The following is a 22,445-nucleotide window of genomic DNA, read 5'->3' on the forward strand; positions in this document are numbered from 1 at the left end:
TGTCCAGCACATTATTGGACTTTGTCTTACCTCTTGTTTAAACTATTATAGTAATCTTCATGCTAACAGCTTTATAATTCTGATGCAAGTCCAAATGATGGCCAGCTATCACTCCATTTACATACTTCAGATCTGCTGTTTTGGTCTTAAGTAGAGTTGCTGAAGTGTTAAATATACTTTGTAATTTAGGCATACTTAGTAAAAACAGAAAGCATGGTGTTGTCATGTATGAAAGAAAATATTAGCTTTAATATTGATAAATGTGCAGAATAAGCCAAGTATGGTATTGGATTGTTTTTTGAACAATCATGCTTTGAAAGTCATGCTGGAATTGATAGAACCAGAATAAGAAAGTCTACTATTGTCAGCTGACTGTGAGTCCAGAGCTAGTCTTAGGACCGCATTCTGATATGATTCATCCTATAAATCTTCCATTCCTAACATGGACACAAATTGTCATTTGTGCAGGAAGGAGGGATTGGGCATGGGAAGTGCTTCAAACACTGCAGCCTGGTCCATCCACAGTTCAGTGCTGCTCAGCTGTTTGTGAGCTGATGGCAAGCAATTCAAGCCTGAGCTACAGCAAATGATGGGAAAAAAAGACTTGCAGCTCTCAGAGCTCACCAGAAGCTTGTTCCTGGTCCTGCTCTTCATCTCTCATTGAAGACGCAGGCAAAGGGGCATAGTCAGCATAATCATATTGAACAAATTTGTCTGGATAGGCTTAGCCAGTTAAGAATGTGAACACAAGTTCCTGTTGTTTGGGAGGTATAAAGAAGAACAAGAAAAGTAGCTCATTGTCTCGTGTTCCCCTATCCTACAAATTGGCATTAAGAAGTTAATGACACTCGTAGTAGTGATTCTGGGATCTGGACTTCCATCTTGTTAGAGATTATATATGACCTTTTTTTTTTTATATATTTGTGTATATATGTACACCAGCATGAAGACTAATTTACTAACGAGGGTGATGTAAATTATATTATTTATAGAAAAAGCTAGGTGTTTGAGGACTTACAACTTTGAAGTTCTAATTCCTTTCTCAGTCTGTTGCTTCTCTTGCTTATTCTTAAATTGAATATAATCAGCCTAGTACATCCTGTCCTTACTTAGTAAATATGTAGAAAGTTGTTTTGAAAAAAGCATCAATCAACACTGATGCTGTCCTCTCCATAGTCTAAAGACCAGTTCTGCTGACAAAACAATCATGTAAGCTGCAATTCCTGTTCATTTCTTTCTGAGCCAACAGTATCCACAGACTGTAGCAATAGCAGCGGCGTATCTTCCCTGGCGCAGAATGATTTAGAGTGGAGAGCGGATTCTTTCCCCTTCAGATCACTTCAGAAAATTCTTGGCAGAAAGCCAGCTGATTTGTTTTGTTCAAGTAGGGAGGTTTGATTTATCAGTACCGAAAAAGTATTCATGCACTGTGCTGAATTGTACGAATTCAGTTTCTCTGTCCCAGACCAGTTGACGTTGTTATTCTTCTGCTCACAACAAATTTTTTAAATGCAATTACTAAAAAATACAGAAAAATGCAAATTTGAGAGAATGTAGCCCTATTACTTTCTTCCTTGCAGTTTGTGATATAGTTTGTGATATAGTTTGCGATACAGGTGTGAACTGGAAAGCATTGGTCACAGATTAGACTGGGAAATACAAATTAAGAAATGCAAGATAGTAAAAGCAGTGCAAGGAACAACTACACATGCCAAAATGAAATTGCAATCCACAAATCTTACAGTTCACTTTCTTTTTTCTTTTTTTCTGTTTTTGAATTACTAGATCTACTAAACGAAGAAGCCTCAATATAGAGATAAGATTTGTATGATTTTCTTATACCCGTATTTATTTTTAGTCAATTTTTCTAACTTGCTACTAAATTATTTCTAAAGGAAACTCTCTGAAAGTATTTTTTAAAGTAATGATGTAAGGTTTTCTGTGATTCAATAAATAAAGCAAAATATTATAAATCTTCTCAATTCTTTATTAAATCAGTATGAGATGTTCTGGGATATAACCCTTTGGTTATGTTTACAATTTAGGAACTGTGTTTTTAGCTATAAAAATGGTAACATTTTCTATTTTTTATGTATGTATGCATGTGCACTTGTATATATTACAGAGAGAGATATATTATATCTCAGTTCTTAAAACCATGATGCCTGAATGTTTTCTATAACTCTGAGGTGTTGACATCAGATATATTTTATTTTTCTGTCTGCTCAGCAGGAAATGGATTTTATTTCTGTATCGTATTACTGGATGCATAGTCAGCTGAAGATTGAGATTTGCTGTTGTGCAGCCTGAAACTAAGGAGTCATGCAGACAATCCGGGTATGGCTTGTTTCAAAGATAAGAGGGCAAGTATTTTGAATAGAGTAGGAAGGCAGCATGTTGATATGGCTTTCAAAATCCTTCCTTTTTCTTCAGCAGAATTAATCTTGTCCTGCTACAATCTGGCTTCAACTGTTCGCTCTATTTTTAGTTACTGATCTTAGCCAGGTCCTCAAATAGCTCAGAGCTGGTGTTGTTTGTGTCTGATGTAAAACTGATACAGATTTGGCTGGTATTTTCATTCATGTTTCATAATCTTCCCTAGTGCATACATGAAGACAGTGTCTTTGGTGTGCTGGGAGGAGATATTTGTATTGCTGTGGGGTAGATCAGACATCCGTTGTTTGACACTTACGGTGCCCCTCATGTGACCATAAAGGAATAAGTGAAAACATTTTCATGAAAATGAAATTACTTATTTACATTTAGCTGCAGAGAGGTCTCACAGTTAGAAAGGTTCAGGAAGCTCTCTCTTGAGATTCCTTAAGGGGAATCTCAGAGTAACCCTGAATTTTCTCTCTTATTTGCATATGAAGTCGTTCATACAATCTTGTATGCCATGAAGAAGACCATAAGTGTAAGATAGAAGTAATGGTTTAGTTGGCCCTTTGAGAAAATCATTAATTCAAAATTAAGCCATTAAAGAGCTTTTCAAATGTCACTGATAGAAAGCTTGCTTCCACAAAAGAGAAAGAATATGTATGTAAGACCTTGCAGGGAGTTTTTATTCATCAATTAAATTAAAATGGGCACAGTGGTGAACAAATCTACCAACAAAAACTATGAATAAGCCCATTAGTATTTCCTTATAAAGTACTCATATCTCTAATGACATTACTTTTTCTTACACTGCTGTATATGAGGATCATTAATACAATTTAAAACATCTGGTAAGAGTTAACTTTTGAAATAAGGTTTTTCTTCTTTTCTGTGAAATAATGCATCTTTTCAAGCATTGTAGGATTATAAATTCTCAGATTTAGAAAATCGGAATATAGTTGTTAATTTTGGTTCTGTGTCTCTGAGAAATGCATTCAGCAATCCATACAATATTCCTGCATTCTTGTTCCTTTAACTTTACATAGGCATAAAATACTCCAAAATGAAACTGGTTATTGAATGCAAGGACATTCAGCTTTACCTGTGGAAAAGATGAAACAAGTGTTATGATAAAATATTAAAGAAGGCAAATGTGATTTTTATGTGGTAGCTTTTATGATCAAGTTTTCTATGTAACTTTGCAACCATGACTATATTTAGGAGTCTCTTGAGTTCAAATGTAATTGAAATGTCATCTCTGGATTAATTTTGTTAATAGACTACAGCAACATTACAAGTAAGTGAAGGACAGTGGTGAAATACCTTCTTCAGTAGACTATTCAAAAGGAATTTCATTAAGCGGTTTATATGAAATGGCTTTTGGATTGGCTATCAGGGATGACAGTTCTATAACTAGTCTTCAGAAGAACGTCCTGGGATTTATTTTATGTAAAAAGATAAATCCTTCTATTTTAATTCAGCCAAATGTTGACAGCCATAGAAATACTGTGTTCTTGAATACAAAGCTGAATGATGCAGTGTAGTAGAATCAAAAGCCTAGTACCTCATTCTTGTTTTAAATGTTATTGATATTTTAAGTTTAGAAGCTCTTACCTCATGTTCAAAAAATGCATCTTCCAGTGTCTTTTCTCCAGTGCCACTCCCTACACCTTCAAACACAGCCTTGTATTCCTAAAAGCATAGACAACCACCCAATGGAAATAGGGTACTTCTGCATTCTATGCAGCACAGATACCCTACATTACTTTATTAATTAATCTACGTTAAGTAATCTTTCTGTATAGAAGAACTCATGTATAGATTACAGTTCTACATAAACTAAAAGTTAAAAGCATATAGTCAGCAAAAAAAAGAAAAATCACATTTGTTCTTGTATTTCTTACTGTCATTTCCTACAACTTAATTTACTGAAGGCACTATAAGAGGTTTATTGTAGAATGACACATGCCCTTTCACTCCTTTGGACACAGAGCACTCAACTTCTTGTACAAATAGTATCCATCAGAGCCAGAGCTGTAAATGGAGCCAAAACCCCAAACTCTTGATCCTCACATGACTGCTCATTTTATTTCCAGTAGTCAGCTGGATTTTCTTTATCTGTGTTAATATTGTATCTAAATCCATTAGTCTGATATGTCATCCTGGAATATTCTGTGCAGATACATTTGACTTCATTTCTTACATGTTACATTTCTGCGTAATTTGCTTCTCTGTGTATTTGTTTGTTTTTCTTGTAAAGTAGCAGTGCAATATAGATCTAGTACAATGGTTCCCAAACTCATCTAAATATCCCACCATCACGTGAATAGACTTGCTGTGTACCACATTGACTTGGTGACACATGCTTCTAACGTTCTGCTTATGCATAGGAACAGATGTGCATCTCCAGCTTTGTTTCTTCTGTCGAAAAAGCAGTAGACTAGACACATTTTGTTTTGTGTACCTACTTGGAGGTAGCTTAAATATTATGGGTAGTCAGAATACCACACTTAATTCATAGAGCAAGTGTTGCATATTGGTTCATCTTTAATAACAGCACTAGTTGCATCAGTATTAACAACTTCATCTACTTCCTTGATTCAATCAGTCATTTAGAGAAAACTTTTCAGAAGGGCATTTTTATGGTACACTAGTAATAAATCAGGTTTGCACTCATCTGTGACATGAATTTTTTGGTCAGCTCGTTTTAAAATGACACATGCTTTTACTCCAAAGTCTTGGAGGGAACAACTGTGAAGTGAAACTCAATTTCGGGAAGGTTAATGAAATAGGAAGAGTTTTGTTTACTAGAATGTGATTTAGTCTTATTTAAATATCACTGTAAGAGGAACTTTGTATTGCACTAAGGTAATAACATATTGTCTTCGTATCAAAGGCCTTTGATTCCATATACTTTACGGGATCTTTTGTTTCTTCGTTGAGGTTTTCTCTCTCAAAAATGCTTTTAACTTATGTGAATACTCTTTAAAGTTTTGCTGACATCAAAAGATGTTAAGTATTTGTATTTTGGCTTTTTGTTTTGAGAAATTGGATTACATACTGCATAGTAATCTGCAACACACTTCACTTGCTCGTAATCGTCTGCATTGGCCAACAGGTGTAAGCCTTCTGGATACAGTTTTCCACAGGTTGGATACAGCTTCTCTCGGTCATCTTTACTCAGCTCAGTGCCAAATGAATTAATGGTGATGATAAAGGCACGTCTGTCTGCCTCAAACTTAATATGCAAAACAAAGAATAAAGAGGTGTTATTAGAGATTTCATTCTAAATTCAGGTGGAGATATGCTTTTTTCAGTAAGCTAAATTATGGAAACTTAAAAAAAAAGTGGACTTCAGAGCATTAGAAGCATACCTTATTTTAAAATTGTAGATCCTTATTTGCAAATACTTGTTAAATTTTAACTAGAAAATCAAATAGTGTTTTGCAAGCACAGCTTTTATTCTGTGTTTTTGTACTGAAAATATAATCTCTGCTACTTCCTCATTTCCCTATTCAACAACCCAGATGTTGTCAACAAAAAATCTCCTCACACACCCTTCTGCACTTATGAAATAGTACTCTTATAATATAGGAAAGGACCAAGAATCAATAGTACTGTTCTGGGGTAACTTAGAGTGCTGTGGAGAGTAAAGGTTGAATGGAAATTCTGGGGAAAAAAAAAAAAAGTTTCTGAAAACGCATGTTTAAAACAATAACTTAATAAGGTGGAGGGGGCTGTTTACTTGCCAAGTTAAAGTTTTCAAGTGTTTCAAATAACGGTTAATTTTTAACACATAGAATCAAGGGCTATATTTCTTCTGCCAGGTTTAGATGCCTGTAGCATCTGTATTTTCCCTGCAGCAGTAGACTGAAAGTCATTCTAATGTCTAGATCTCAGGTTGTTCTCTTGTACAAGGCAAAATTTCACTTGCCATTCTTCCAGTATGAATTAAAAATGTAATGGTAAATAAAAATAGTCTGACTCAGTTCTGTCTGATTTAAATCTATTCTTCTGTCTTGAGACCTAAATTGACTATGGTTTTATTTATTTGCTTTATTACTTACTTTCTTGAAGGAACAGCAGAGCCCTTGCTAATTGCAGGGGTTACGCAGGAAAATCTTCCAAGCAAAGCATATACAGTATACACACATTTTAGGCAGCTTGCAAGATTTCTTACGCTGTGAATTTTTGAACTGTTTTAAGCAGAAGAGTACTCTTTTCTACTAAATAATAAGACTGCAGTTGCCACACAGTTCTACAACTTTAGCAGTTAAGCACATATTCATAGATCGTACTCCTGTGTACTGGAACACACTGTAACAGGGATCCAGCTACCCCCTGGCACTGCCTTCAGAGTAAGGAAAATGAATAAATAATAGAAAAATAATGAGAAGAAAATAAGTGTGCTTGAAAAGATTTCCAGCTAATGAATAACAGGGCCAAATTTCACTTACCTTACTGATATGAACAAGCATGTCAGCCCTAGTAAAACTGTTTTGGAAGGACAAATACTTTGTTTTAACTTGTTACAGCCATGTAGAATCTAGGTGTTAGATCTGTAATATTTAATGGGAAAAAAGCATGCTCAGATGCAATTGCAACTAGTGCTTGCAGGTTTGGGGCCCAATTCTGTGGCTCCTAGTTTGAGAAAATTTGCAGGATCAATCCCATCCATACAGATCTATCTGTTCATCAAATTATTGGCACATGAGGTTCTCCATAGTGAGTAAGGCCATGAGGTAGTTATTTGGTGACTGGGGCCATTTGATTGCTGCAGGTAGAGGTGGAGTCACAGGATGACTGTGTGCTTTCCTGAGTGCTTTAGTCTCCATATGGGAAACTGAAGTGGCATGTTTGCTATTTGAGAATTAGCATGCGGCCCTAATAACAGGCAAGCACTAGCTGCAGTGCAGTCCCGCAGTTTCTTGCCAGATTCAGGGTTAAACATGCAACGTTTATTGTCCATGCTGGAAGAGAGATCGCCAGTACATTTAATGTGGAAGGTTGACACTGTGGCTGGTGGTCAAGGAGTTGGGGAGCTAAATGCCTCAGCCTCATTCTGATAGGGTCAGGTTGGTAGTCTTAAATATAAGATTACAGAATAAATAGCAAGTATTCTTTTGAATAATTAAACTTTGGCTGTTTGTGAATTCAACCATTAGCAATCTGCTCTATGTGTGTCTTCAGATTATTAAAATGTTATAGAAAAGGAAATCTTCTACAGAAAAGTTTATCCTCCTAGCTGATTGACATTAGATAAGGATTTTAAAGAAGCTTATCACAGACCAAACTGTTACAATTGGTATAAAAAGAGTTTTACAACATGCTTAAACTAACGTTGGCAAGTAATCATCTGCTCTCAGCTTGAATTTCTAGCTAAAAATGAACTTTCTGAAAAATCCGAATCAACTGTGAAAAATGTCTTTACCTCTGCCAGCCAATCCCTTGATTTTTATTTTCAGAAAAGAATAGTCAAAATACTTAATTTCCGGTCAATTTAACTTGATTAAGAATATTTTCTTTAGAACATAAACTGAAACATTATGACCTGGTTAAATAAAATATGAAATTGCATTCCTTTTTAGGACATTGTTTTGTAAGATGTAATTTAGGCTTATTTTTCCATCAAGGTTGAGCTCCCAGGGTTATTATCTCTCTCCTATAATGCAAACATTTAGTGTGATGTCATCAGAGCTCAGTGAATTTTGTTCAGTCAGTTTCCAGGGTGTAAGTTTTGCTTATCCAGAAAAAAAGACTCCTGGAAGTAAATGGGTGATCTGGCTCTCAAACTCTGCAAAGAATTGTGATAAACCATGTGGAAAAAAAAAAAAATGGAGCTGGATGCTAAGAACTCAATTTTAGGAATTTTTGCATCTTTTATTACAATAGCAGATATAAAAATATCATTCAATATGCTGCAGGTATGCTTTGGGGAGGAGGATGTTAGGAATTTTTTATGTCATGGAAAAAAATAAATATTAAACTTCTCTGAGTTGAGACAAAAATAACACATGTAATGTTGGACTTTTCTGTATAACATTAGTTCCAAAGGTCACTCAACTCTGACTTCAACCACTAATTTTAATAGGAGAGTAAACAAGCATAATAGTGCCATGAAGTTCGAAGATTATTGATTAGTAATATACAGTAATGCCAGACCTTAGCTATCCCAAATTTAATTTTGAGCTAGGAGGTGTAAGAATAATCCACTTTTTTAGTTTTTCTACATAATGGAGAAAAATGTTGAGGCAACAGTTTGAGATTAGTGAACCGTTTATTCTGTTCTGCTCTCTGTTATAGAAAAACATTAACTGAAGCTAACTCCTCCGTGGTAATGAACTAGCTGCTTCTCTAGTCAAGAGGTAAAAGTCATCTAGAATAAAGTCTTCACTACATCTTAGAAAAACAGTAACTATTCAGAGGAGAAGCAAACATTTGGCAAATAACTTTCCAAATGGAGAGAGAAGGAACAGGAAAAACAAAGTAACCTAATTATGAAAACATTGTGGAGTACTTTCATGTACAAAGACTGAATTTTTCTTACCTCAAGAATAGGTCTCATGATTTCTGCTGTAGTACCTCCTTGTTTTTCACAAAACTTATAGAACGCCTCAAGATAAGACTACATGAAAGAAGAAGACAAATATTTTAAATGCTACTTAAGACCTGGACCAGCACAGCACATAGTCATAAACCTAATTTTTAAATACTTTTAAATACTTCCATTAACTTTGATAATTCTACCTATGAATTTAAATTCAAGTATGTGCTTAATTACTTTGCTGGATTGAAAGTTGAAATATTAAAATGCAAATGTCTTGTTATTACAATGTGGGTTCAAATGTTTTTTAAAATTGTTATAGGAAAAATATTATGTTTTCTTTGCTCTCTAAGGAAGGAACTTCTTGAGCTCTATTGAGCTTCCACTGCATAATAAGCAGATGGCTGAAGGAAACTCTGCATTTATAGTGTGGAGGAGGGGATTTGGGAATATGCCATGGCTGTTGGGCCAGACTATGAGGATACACAAACTAATCCCTACTGCTGTACCCTAAACCCTGGATTAGGACAGAACAGCGGACAAAGCTTCTGTAATACTGGTCTGCAGGGCCCTCTGGTCTATTAAGGTTTCTGGCCTTTGCATCCATTTCAAAATACCTGTGCAGGAAGGACCCTAAATATCTCGGAGATCCCGGTCCCTCTGCCTCTCCATCCCCCAAAACACTGTTTTAGGGAACATTTATGTTATGAAAATGCATTTGCTACAACTTCACACTGTTAAAAGAAGCTGTCACTAACTATGCAATTAAGTGAATTTTAAGTAGAGACATCTCAAGGGGGATCTGCTGCATGGGATTATGCATTAGATTCTGTATAGTGCTATCTGATACTAGAGCTGAAACATAATTGATCACATTGACAGCTGAAGCAGAGGGGACAGGATATATTAATAATTTAGAAGTGTTTGCAGAATGATCCCCCTGATACTTAGAAGAGTGACAAGAAAAAAAACAAAAAAAACAGATTTAATAAGTGTAACTGTGTGGTTATCCATACAGGATATAAGAATCAAATCTGTATGTTATCAAATGGAAAAAGAGTGTCTAGTTTAGTAGTACTGTGAAAGAATTAAAATACTTGGGCATAACTGATGTTTTGAATAAGAGGAAGTAACAGAAAATTTAAGAATCAAATATTGGCTTGAGAATTTATAGATATAATTTGTAAGACAAACAGAAGAATTTTTTGCTTTCCCCCTAGTGCAATCAGATCACTGTAAGAATACTTCCTGCAGTTTGGGGCATCCACTGTGAAAGAAAGATAACAGAATTTGGAGAGAATGTGCCAGGAGGAACCATTAACGGAATGAAATATGTATAGCCTTTAAAGAGATCATCCTAAGAGTATTGACCTGTGTGTTAATATTTGTAAAGTACTTTGAAAATGCAAGACATATGTTAGATGCATATCCTTACAGCAGTGTGCTGTAGGAATGCTAAAGATAATTTAAAAAGGAAGAAAATTATACAAAACCCTTAAGTAAAAAAAATGTTACCTAGACTCAAAGCAAATAGATCTTTTCAAATCACATCTACCTTTTATAAATAAAAATAAATGTTAGCCAAAAGCCTGTCTAGGCTAACATAGGAGCTAATAGTTCTGTAGCATTTGGTGGATAACTGAGTTATTCATAAACCAATGGATCTGGTTATTAGCGTGACATCTAAAGCATTTTCATTAATGAGATATTAAATTAGAATTTGGATGCAGACCTAAAATTTGAAAACTTTCCAAACAACGGAGTAGAAATGAAAGGAGCTAGATTTGATTCTTCGACTTGTCATCAACCAGGTGACCTTAGACAGCTTGCTTTATCTCACCATGCTTCTGTTTCCCCATCCAGGGTTAGTGATACTGACCTCCTTTTCTGAGACACTTTGAAAAACCCCCAGTATTATTGTTATGTTGCAAGAACTTGCCTTGTACAGTTTGTTGCGCATTATTTCAATATTCATTTCATCCAGGTCATTTTCAGACAAGCAGTCTTGAAAGAAAGCAGCTGAAAGCAGAGTTTATTATATTGAAGTATAAATCTACATACTGATAATATGCATCTTTTGTCTATTGCCATTCATCAGTGTGTGAGCAAGGATTTGAGGTTTCTGTTGTACAAGAAAGAGTGATATAACAGAGAGGAAGAGAAATACTCTTAATTTTCCCCTTATCCTCCTACTCCCTCCTTTTGAATGAGAATCTGCTATGAGGGGAATCAATCAGTGCTGCAGCCAGAGTCCACATGTCCAGCGAGAATCAGATGAGAAATACTAATGAAAGCCCTAATCTTCTCTGAAGTATATGGTTTGGGCATTAAGGAGATTTTCTAGTGAGGAACATGAGAGATAATTTTTGTCTTAAATCATGCAAGTATTCCACAATTGTTAAAGAGAATCCTCTTTCCTATTTTCCCTCTTCCTCTTTGGGTATGTCTGCAGTGGGGGAAAGGCAACGAGTTGCAAGTAGTAAGGGGTGCAAGCTTTGACCTTGACCATCTGTGCTTCCAGGTCCTCTGCCGAACTGGCTAAAGAGCAAGCTTTTGAACAGGGAGGCAGAGGATGAAGTTCATTTGTGCAGGTGGACCGCTTAAAAATACTGTATTCATAACCAACAGAAGTATGCCAATCCCTCGCTGTTCCTAAGCTATGTCAGTGGGACAGACCAGTGCTGCCTGACAGAGGGTGTTGTGTCAGACAGTGGCAATGGGTGATGGTATTTAAAGAGAGCATGTGAGCCTGGCTGTGTTTTGTGGTCTTCTCCCTTCATATTCTCCCAGCATCCGGTTTTTGGATGAACAATATTAGAGGATGTAGCCCTGACAGTTCACTTTAGTATCTCTTTGTAGATCCATTGACCGAGAATTTGTCCCATCTTTTTAAAAATCTGATACTACTCTCTGCTTTTACAAACTTGTTTAGCAAAAAAAATCCAGAAATTTACTACCAGCTGCGTAAAAAAAATGTTTTATTTTACCTGTTTTAAAACTAGTGTTCTGCTGGAATTTGGTCTTCTAAAAGATTTGGTAAGCAACAGTTCGCAGCTCACTGTGGACAAACGACTGCCCTCAGGACTTTGTAAACATTGTCCATATCTCTTTAACCTTGTCCTCTCCAAACTGCAGTCCAGCCTTTTTAGTCTTCCGCACACGGCAGCGCTATCCCCTTCTTCATTTTGGCTGTCCTGCTCTGTACCTTCTCTGATTTCACTGTATGGGCTGTCAGTGCCCAAGCGTCCCCTCTGTGAGGGGAGGCCGGGGCTGGCCGTGCCGGACACAGCCAGTTCCAGCCGGCTCCAACGGACCCACCGCAGGGCACAGCTGAGCCCCACACCCAAGCTGGTGGTGGTGCCTCTGGGAAAATATCTTCAAGAAAGGGCAAAAACCACAGGATGTAGAGAGGAGGAGGGAAAAAAATTCTGAGAAACACCAAGGTCAGAGAAGGAGGAGGAGTCGCTCCATGGCACTGGAGCAAGTACTCCCTGCTGCCCGTGGAGGACCTGCGCTGGAGCAGATACTCCCGACGGGAACTGCAGCCTGTGGAGAGCCCACGCCGGCGCAGAGGATAAGTGTGAGGAGGAAGGAGCGGCAGAGAGAAACCGCCACGTACTGACCGTAAACTCCCCCCGCTCCTTGTGCCGCTCATTGCCTCTCCACAGAGACTGAGTGTAACCTGCAGCCATAACAGGGGGGCAAAGGAGAGGAGCCTGGAGCGAAGGAGTGGAAAAGGGGGGAGGAAAGGTGTTTTCCCTAAGTGTGTAAATGTTTGTTTGTTTCCTAATGCCTGAATCAGTAATTAAATATATTAGTATTAATCAACAATAAATCAAGTCAATTTTCCCCAAGTTGAATCTTGTTTTGCCTGCAACAGTACTTGGTAGGTGATCTCAACCCCCAAGCTCCTTTTTTTCCCCCCTGTTTTCTCCCCCCATGGTGCTGGGATAGAGCGAGTGGCTGGGTGGGAGTTTGGCTTCTGTCTGGGGCCAACCCACCACGCCTTCTTGAGAAGCAGAACCCAAATCCACTCACAGTACTCAAGATGAGGGCACACAGTGGTTTCATATATGTTCAAATCCATCCAGTTCCATCTTATTCTCAGTACCCTTCCCAGCAGTGTCCCACAGCCGGTTAGTTTTTGTTTGTTCATGTTGGCTGCTGCAGCACATTGAGCAGAGTTTCATCCCAATTTCAGAATGCAATGTTCTCAAGCCTCACTCTGTTTTGCTTTTAGATATAGTTCTTCAAAATACGGATTTTCTTTGTGTTTGAATCACGCCCAAATCCCAAGAGGGACTCTAGGTTCTACCACAACATCTAATATTTATTAGTAACTGTCTGCTTCTTGATCCTCAGTGAGGGATAGGCAAGATTTCATCTTACATTTTTTAATTATAGATGCAGGTGTTGAACTAAAAATCTAGATGCTCTAAATCAATGGCTACTTTGGGTATAAAAGATATCCATTACACTTCTTGAGTAGTATGTTTTCTTTGTGTCTGCTACCAAAGGTTGATACAGAAACTGTTAATAAATGTTCCTAGGAAATGTCCTGAACATCACTTCAAAAATGCTTGATCCACACTTCATGTTTTGTGTTACCAAAACACAGCATACCCAGTGGCAAACATGCTACTCCATCTGAGATATTCTTAAGAATACAGGATGAGTAGTTTCAACAAGCAAATAAGAAATAATTTAGTGTTCCCACCTAATGGTGTATCAACCAAAATTGCATTGAACAGCTCAGTGGGGTTTGAGGCAATGCTGACTGCTTCCATTTGCTCAAAACTCCCCAGTGGATGGCACTTGGGAACAAGTTCAGCTATGGGCCTCTGATGTAATGTGCCAGTTATTAAAAGAATCACGTTGTCAATCATGTAGCTGTATCTGTATTTGAAAAAAAAAGTAAAAGAAATTAACCTTATCTTTATAATGAATTTTCATTTGAAAAAATACAAAACCAAGATTTTTGAAAATTAGTAATAATACTAAGGTCAGAAACAACCACAGTATTTGCAGGTTTGTACGTTCACTCTGTATCAATGTCTCGTTTATCAAAAACAAATAGAAGTTTTTAAATAGCACGTAGGTAACACACTGTTCATTTTAAACACATGACTGAGTTTGGGAAAGAGACTTTTAAAGAAGGGGAAACCAAAACATTAATATAATAAGCATAACAGCTGTGAAATGTAGATTCACTATAACAAGTGACAATGTTAGTGGTATGAAAAAGTAAATCACCTGAGCTAGGAGCTTCTCTAGTTTGGGATTTCATTATTTCATATAGACCACCGGGACAGAGAGGTGCGTGGGAATCTCAGCACTAAAACTGCAGAGTTCATGTAGATGGACCAATCTTAGGACTTTCTTCTCACTCAGCTTTAAACATTCTCCCATGAGAAAACTAAGAACAGGTTCTCACAGATTTCTTCTTTATTGCTAAAAGTTTTCTTTTCAGTAGAAGTTCTCTATCAGCTTCTTACTAGTTTTACTGTCAGAGAGGCTGATAAGAGTTTTGTCAGTGACTTGGCAATGTGAAAGCTATTCCTTCGGATGCTTGTAACAAGGCTGCCAATCTTCAGCTTGCGTTGTTGATTCAGAACACAGCTAGAGACATATAGGGATTAATATGATCTCACACAAAATCTGGGAGGGGGCTCAGGGACCTGGTGAAATGTAGTTCAATGATTTAATAATTGTGTTAAATATCTTAAACTAGCGTCTCCATTATTAAAAACCAACAGAGTGCAGGGATTGTGCATACATGTGTACACATGCATGTCAATCAGTGTGAGAAAAGACCTGCCATAATTTTCATATTTTCATTTTCATTTTTCAGAAGCAAAACGTAAACATTCTATGCCTCAGGTCACAGCTGTCCTAGGGCAGTGTTTAAGATCCTGTTGATTTATTCGCCTAAAACTAGTGAGCTACACTAGACCCAAAAAAAAAAAAAAAGAATAATGATACTTTATTTTGCTGTTATGATAAAAATACTCCTTAAAAGTAAGCTGAACAATCTAGTGTTCTTGTTATAAAATATTAAAAAGATAAGATCAAGGGGAGTAAACAGTTAGGTAAAATATCCTGCTGACATTTCACTAATCCATGTTGTTATACTGTTATAAAGCAGATCCTTGTTCTTAATGTTGTTTAAGCCATTCATTGACAAGTTTTATCTGTTTATAACTGTATTGAGATCAGAACTTTCTCTTCATGTGGCATCAAACAGCACTTGTACTTTTTAAAATAGCTACTTGGATCTAAGTATCTTGCTATACACAACATAAAGTTTTTCTGGTTTTAATGTTCAAATGGTATAAAAAGTATGGCAGGTGTATGATGTGTTGTCTTTCCCCCTTTAAAAAAAGTCTAGAACTTGTCACATGCCTAGGAATTAAATCACTGCCCTGTACATCATGAAATTGCTAATCTTGCATGAGTCATCCCCACAAACTTCAGTTTTGTAAGTTCTCTGACTTAAATGAATTTGAAAATTATAACCATTTTTCTCAATCTCTACTACTCCTGCCACTGTACACAGAAGAAATCTGCTTGTGTTCTTTAAAATAAGTAGTGGTAAAGACAACAGCTGTTCATATATATATTTTCAGAACTTATATTAGCAAATAAAGTATGTAAATATTGCAGTATAAAAGTAATTTTGCTATTTTTGAAACTTAATAGAAATTCAAGTACGATGCATTCACACTGTTTTAACTTGTAGCTGTGCTTTTGCTTTGAGTCTATGTGGTAAGCTATGTAGTAACATTACTTACGTGATAAAATTCAGAAAAGTGGCAAGTGGTTCAAAAGCATGGTTTCGAAAGTAATGAAATTCTGTGAGTAGTTTTGCTTTCAGTTTATCATCGATGGTGGAAATAGTGAGAGGGCCAGTTTCGTTAGCCAAGAAGTTGCCATAGTCTGTAGTCTGTAGATGTAACTTCAGATCTGAAATTAGATTCAAGAAAGATCATATGAATAAACTGTTGTTATATTGTCTATAAACCAAATCAAAAAACTTTTAAAATGTTCATTTCTAACATTATATTTTCATATTAAGGGTCTGATCATACTCTATTGACCAGGTTTTGCCATAGATGTAACACAGAGTAAATGCACAATTACTGCAAATTTGTACTGCCTTCTACCAGTAAGACTTACTTCCATGCCACAGGAAAGCACAAATAATTTACACCTTTGTCAGAGGTTTCACTGGCAACTTTAGTTTCCAGCCACACCAGGCACAGAGTTAATTACTGCTGTCCTGAGCCCCTTCCCAATCAGGTTTGTTCAATGATTTGATTTCTCTGATTTATTCAGGGCATCACTCTTGCATCATTATGATATGTCAGTTGATTTGTCTCCTGCATTCCTATGGACTGTTACGCATCAACAGGAATCATCCTTTAACTTAGTTAAGATCTTAAACTTTCATATGAAACATTTAAATCTCAGGTAAGACTATAATCTTGTATTATCAGGCTGCCCAAAGAAGAGGAGAGAACACATCTTGCCTGGCTGAGATTCTGGGCTCCAAATGGCTTCTGCAGTGAAGCGCTTGAAAGGGCAGTTACACTCTCTTAGCATTTCTGGTTTGGCTTTGTCTGATTTGTGGCTGCTACTACCAGATCCTATGAAGCTGTTCCAGAAACTTGGGTTATCGTGACATATTCTGTCTGAGCTCCTGACCCTGATAACTGAGGAAGATGGGTTGATTAGACAACAAAGTTGAAAGAAGCTTTTGTAAGATCAAAGAACTCATTTGACAAATTTTCTTTGCTAGCCATTTTCCACCATGAGGCAAAAGTAAGGTTCTGAATCAGTTCTTAGTGTTCAAAGCAGTTTAACATTTCCTTTTAGAAAAGCCCCTGTTATATTGCATAATTATATTCAAAGGCTATATTAAAAATACTGTAAATTATAGATTGGGATAATGTTATATGGTTTGGGCATTCATAATAATTAGATTTCCAGATAAAATCTGAAGTGATATTTAGGAAAAAGGACAGCAACACTCCCACTGACTGAAAAAAAGGTGTACCTATAAGGGAAGTTAATATGCAGTTAGCAAGGTGTTCATTTATCAGTATAGTAGCTACTCTTTCCTAATTCCCCATGTCTATACTTTCTTACTATGCAATAAGGTTGCCTACACTGAGACTTAAAGCAAAAGAACAAGTACATTGCAAATTCAAACTCCTACATCCAGCACTCTAGCTTACCGAGATAGATAACCCCCAGAGTTTTCTATGCCTTGTGGCTACCACTTGAGCTCATTTTAGCAATTACATCAACAGACTCTTGGATAGGACAGACTTACTCAGCCAGCTTTCTGGAACTGTTAGCATTTCTCTAGATCCTCCTGCAGTAGACTGAACTTATGCTAGCAGTGTAAACTAATTGCTTCTTAAAATTATATAGGTTATCACAAAACTGTTGACAAAAGAAGGCAGAGGTAATTGGTCTTTCAATGGTCAGAGCCAGATATTAGGAAATAGTCATAGTTTCAATACAGGCTTCCATATAGGAAGAAGAAAGAGAATCCAAACATGAAAAAAGAAAACCACTTAATTCAAGAACGAGAGAAAGGTAAGAAAGATTGAGATAAATAAAAATAATGAATTATGCCCAGGAATGAGTCTAAATACATAAGACCAACTTTTAAAAAAATCACTAATATTTTTACAGCTACATTTCCTGTAAAAACTGATTTTTACTTTCTCTTTTTATTGCAAAGAAGATAAAAATACTTGGCATATGGTGGGGTTAGATAATACTGCATAATTACATGCAGAGAGCTGAATTCCAGCTTTCCTCAATTCCTTTTCGGACAAACCACTGATATCTACCTTAAGTCACACTCTGTAAATGCATTCCGAACACGGCAGTTTTCAGAGGTTTAGTACCTAAAGCAGACTGCAAAACCCAAATATCAGCCCCAAGTATTGACTATTCTGAAGTATGTTTAACATCATCATGAGATGAATAGAAACCAAACCCAGCTGATTGAGAGTAGTTTGACAAGACTCTGTTACCTTCCTCGGTTCTCTTATTGACTGAGTGGCTTCAAAATCCATGCCCTAATGTAAGGCATGAAAACTATTAGCTATAACACATTGAATAGCCCCACCTTGCTCCCAAAAGCTATGGAAGAAATACTATGCCCAGGAATATTGGATTTATGACCCTGTCACTTCCACAGCCTGTTTTGGAGAAGTATTTTTTCTAAACGATTTAATAAATGCCAGCATGCATACTGTATGTAAGAAACAATAGTCAACTCTAGCTCATGGCCTTGGCCAAAACAATTGAGAAAATAGTCATGCACAAGCTCCAATACCATATAACATCAATCAGGAATGTCACAATCAGAGTTCACACCATGACTGAGTTCAGTGCAGCTCAGAGACTGCTCTGCTGGTCTTAAATGATATTTTCTTGGCTGTTGGCATAAACAATACCTGGGGGCTAACACAGTCAGACACTTGTACTAGCAACGTGACCCAATGACCTGGCAGGGGTAGATGTCTGAGCATTACAGGGGCTTCAGACATTCCTGTTCACCAGAACTTTTTAGTGATGGTAGCTGCTCCTTTTCTCAGGGACTCTTGGAGACCTACACAAGACCCTGGGCTTTTCAGCATGTCCACAAGATCCCTAGGAAAGAAAACTCCTGTATTTCAGCTGTCAGTATTATTGCCATCCATCTGCATCGTGTCTTTCCTCATACAATCATATGCAGGAAAATCGTATGTAGGAAATGTATGACTTTAAATAATGTAATTTTGAATCACATGATTTTACTCAGAATTGAGCAGCAACCAAACACAATTAACAGTATATCTAAAGGGAATTAATGTGCAGAGGGAGACTAGTTTAAGATGAATGCAGTTAAGGCAGGAATGATGCTGATCAGAAAGAAGGAATATTGTGAGAACTTGAACAAAGCGTTAACCTGGTCTCTCGGCATCAAAAGCACATGGAGTCTTGTCTGACTCCTCACTTTGATAGCCAGCTACCCCCAGTTTTCAGTTACACTGTTATTTCAGCCACCGCGTGCTGGCATGTCCTGGCTCCGGCAAGTGAACTTATTTCAGTGATGTTGGTGGGAGCAGAGCTGGGCTGCTTGTCCTTCTGTGACCTTGTCTAACTTCTAGAGAGCAGCAGTCTTTCCATCACACAAGGAAGCAAGGAAAGAATAAAGCGCTGAGTTTAAAACACCGCCCCCCCCCCCCCCCATATTCTACTTCAAAGGCTGTCAGCAGGGTTCCTCTGAGGATCCCATTCCCCTGGCACAGGTGATGACATAGGGCCAAACTAGTAGCATGCTGTGTTGCAGAGGTTTCGGCCAGTGTTGCAGCCCACAAGGTAGCTCCACAGAAATTATAATAATGCAAACAAGCCCAAAAGGATGTCTAAGTTAAGCTGAAGGCCTCTTCTCCTCTCTGTGTGGCCCTGAATTGAGAGGACACAATAGTATCGTAAGTCAATTAGCATCCTCCTTTTTTTCTTTCCCCTCTCACTGTTACACTTACTCTGTGATTATCAAGCAGATGTAAAGCACTAACCTACAGTTTTTCTTGTGGTTCTCCTGTACTGACTTTATGGTTTCCCCTCTAGAGATATCAAAATCACTTTGAAATGAAAAGATCTTTTTGATTCTACTTATGGGTTACTTGGGGTTGTTTTGATTTTGTTTCTGCTTGTTTGTTTTAGCATATTTGTAATATTTTTAACTTAGGCCAGTTTTTGTGGTGTGGTGCTATGCCACAGAATGCAGAATAGGGTAAATTTATTACCTTTTAATGTGAAGACATGAACTGAAGGCTCTATTGGACAAGCACAATAGTACTACAGTTCCAATCCATATGCTGGATCTTTTAACTGGAAACAAAATCCAACGTATGCATAAAGCTCCATTTTTTACTTTAGAAGGAAGAGTCTGTGTTTTTGGTGCACTGTACACTGAGGGTGCAAGTTCAATATTACAGCATCCTATATGTGCAGAGAGATAAGTGTATGTAGCCTTGAGAACAAATCCAATACTTCTCATATTTTCATTATAAATAATACATTTGGTAGATAACTAGTGGGAATCTGTTAGCTGTCTAAAAGAAGTAGAAAATGTTGCAATGGAAAAAGAGATGTAGCTGAATAGAGAAAAAAGGGAAATGATAGTGGGTAGTAGAGATGTGCTTATAGGTGGGTTGATGAAGGCTGCTGCTTCTGTGGCTGAAATAATTTGCATTCTAAAATTGAATGAACATTAGAAAGAAGAATGTTCAAAAATAAAGTCATTGTTCTTTCTACTATAAATCTTACTTAGAAAAGGATTTTATCTCTCTATTGTGATCTGTCCATCTGTTGCATGCTCTTAATAATGTTGAAGATTTATATATCTCAGAAATGTTTGAAAAATACTTCCTGGTTGTAAATAACTTTCTTGTAGCATGACTTAAAATTTAGATAGTTTTTCTTAACTTAACATGAGCAAGTATTCTTCTGGGAAGGATGTGGGAAATCCTTTTTTCTTGTATGTTTTTAAAAATATTTAAACCTGTATATTTTCATCTTATCCAAAAGTAACCAGGATTTTATGTTGTTTTTTTTTTCTTTATGGACCCTTTGATGACATCATTTATTGAGCTCCTCTGCAGAGACAAGTGGAGTAAGAGCAAGGTTTAATAATTCCATCATTCTGTCCTTTGTGTCTTTTATAGATTTTTGAAGCTCTATGAGCTTTTTCTGAAGTCTGTATATTCATGGAGCTTTTTGACTTAAACAATTAAATACAATATCAAGAGTGTCTGTAGAGTCTTTAAGCTGCATAGATCACAACTGCTGGTACAAATAAGCTACAGAAACTTGATTTTGTCCAGATGATATAAGGAACAGATTTCAGTTCTCAGAGTAAGCGTATACTTGTGTTCTATGTGTCTAAACTGCCATTGTATGAAATGGAGAGCTGATACAGCTTTCCCGCTTATCAGCTGAAGTAGGTACATGCACTTGGTCAGTTGAATAGTCTCTAAATCCCATTGACTGTACTGACAATCTCTTCTTTAACTATGAGAGGAACTTTATCTTGCTGGCAGGTAAATACCTATATGTATCTATTTAAATGTAGTTGGTTTAATCTGCAAGATGAATGGCAAGCAACCTCCCAGACTTATGTTGTTATTATATTAGTAGTTTAGAGAGCCTCAAAACTCTGTTGTATATGGGAATCATCAGGTTCTGCACTTCTCATTTCCCCAAATCCATTACTGCATACACAAAGCAACCAATGCTTAAAACAGAGTGAGCGTATTATTTCTCCTTGTTCCTTTTTCAAATTAATCTAATATACTGCATGTTGTAGAAATTATTTCAGTGTACAATCATAGGTTTTATTTTGGAGTCAGGGAAAGAAACTTTATGTTCCTTTAGAAAAGTGGTTTTTTTTCTGTCGCATTTTTTTCCTGCCAAGTGTGTAGAGCTATGTCATACGATTCTTTGTACAAGTCTGTCTTCATCAGGCTGTGACCAGTCTTGGCCATAGAAAGCTGTTTTGGAAATTAGTGTGTGTTCTCTTTATTACTGTAGCAAAGTCACCTTGAAAAAAGCTTTTTTTTTTTTTTTTAAGCTTGAGAATAGTTCAGTTTTATCTTTGTGAAGTCTAGTTTTCTCTTCCTGATAAGTAGAATGTCCCCCACTGCCCTAAAACTCATGAAGTAATAAAGTACTAAAATTTATAGAGAAATTCAGAGCCAAATGGCAAGCTTTTAAGAAGATTTTGGTAACTATTTTATCCAGCTGAAATGATATGAAACTTCTATACTTGAACAGTTCTATAGTTAAAATCTGTGAGAAGGTTACCAATCTCCATAGGAACTCTATGGATGAGATTTCCAAACCTTATCAGTAAACTAGAAAATCCCATCATCTGGATTGCATTGCAAATCACAGTACAATCCTAGGGTAATTTCTATGGAAAGCTATTAACTTAAATATGAGAACAGTTCTTCAAAGGACATCAGGCTATCTCTGCTTTTTAAGATAAGCTCTCAGTACATCAGCCTTTTACCTTCCCTTCTTCAAAGGTCTAAGCAACAGTATTTCTTCCTAAATAAAATAAACCAGCAGACTTACCTTCTAGTGTCTCACACTGTGCTAAATTGACATAGTCCGCACTTGACAAGATCCCAGCTTTGAACCCTCGGACCAGACCCTCCAAGTAGCCATGGTCCACATTGAAGTAAAACTCTGAGTATCCCGGCATGGAGAGAAGGAGATTTAATCTCTCTGCTGGATACTTGGTGGTACTGAATATCTGTCACCAACTGTTTTCCTCCTCTTTGGAAGGAGTGACAAATAGTCACTGATTTCCTGCCAGCCTATGATTGTGTTTTACCAAGTGGTTTCTTCCTGTTTCTTGCTCCTAGTGTAGTTCCAGTATAGTTGATGCTTACACAACAGCCAGCCAGCAAATCCAACTCCCTCCTGTCAGAGCCAGAAAATGACCCTATTA

General features: G+C 36.9%; 1 protein-coding gene across 1 annotated transcript; it reads right to left on the reverse strand.

Annotated features, from left to right (window-relative positions):
* Positions 1–3,316: 3,316 nt before the first annotated feature.
* On the reverse strand, positions 3,317–22,196 carry ATP6V0D2 (ATPase H+ transporting V0 subunit d2). The gene is made up of 8 exons (XM_075141565.1): positions 22,067–22,196; positions 15,712–15,883; positions 13,638–13,816; positions 10,860–10,939; positions 8,924–9,001; positions 5,438–5,614; positions 3,991–4,068; positions 3,317–3,478 (listed from the first exon to the last, which is right to left on the reverse strand). The coding sequence occupies exons 1-8, from the start codon at positions 22,194–22,196 to the stop codon at positions 3,317–3,319; spliced, it is 1,056 nt and encodes a 351-aa protein (XP_074997666.1).
* Positions 22,197–22,445: the final 249 nt, after the last annotated feature.

This window comes from Calonectris borealis, chromosome 2, assembly GCF_964195595.1.
Source record: "Calonectris borealis chromosome 2, bCalBor7.hap1.2, whole genome shotgun sequence".
Classification (NCBI taxonomy): Eukaryota; Metazoa; Chordata; class Aves; order Procellariiformes; family Procellariidae; genus Calonectris; species Calonectris borealis.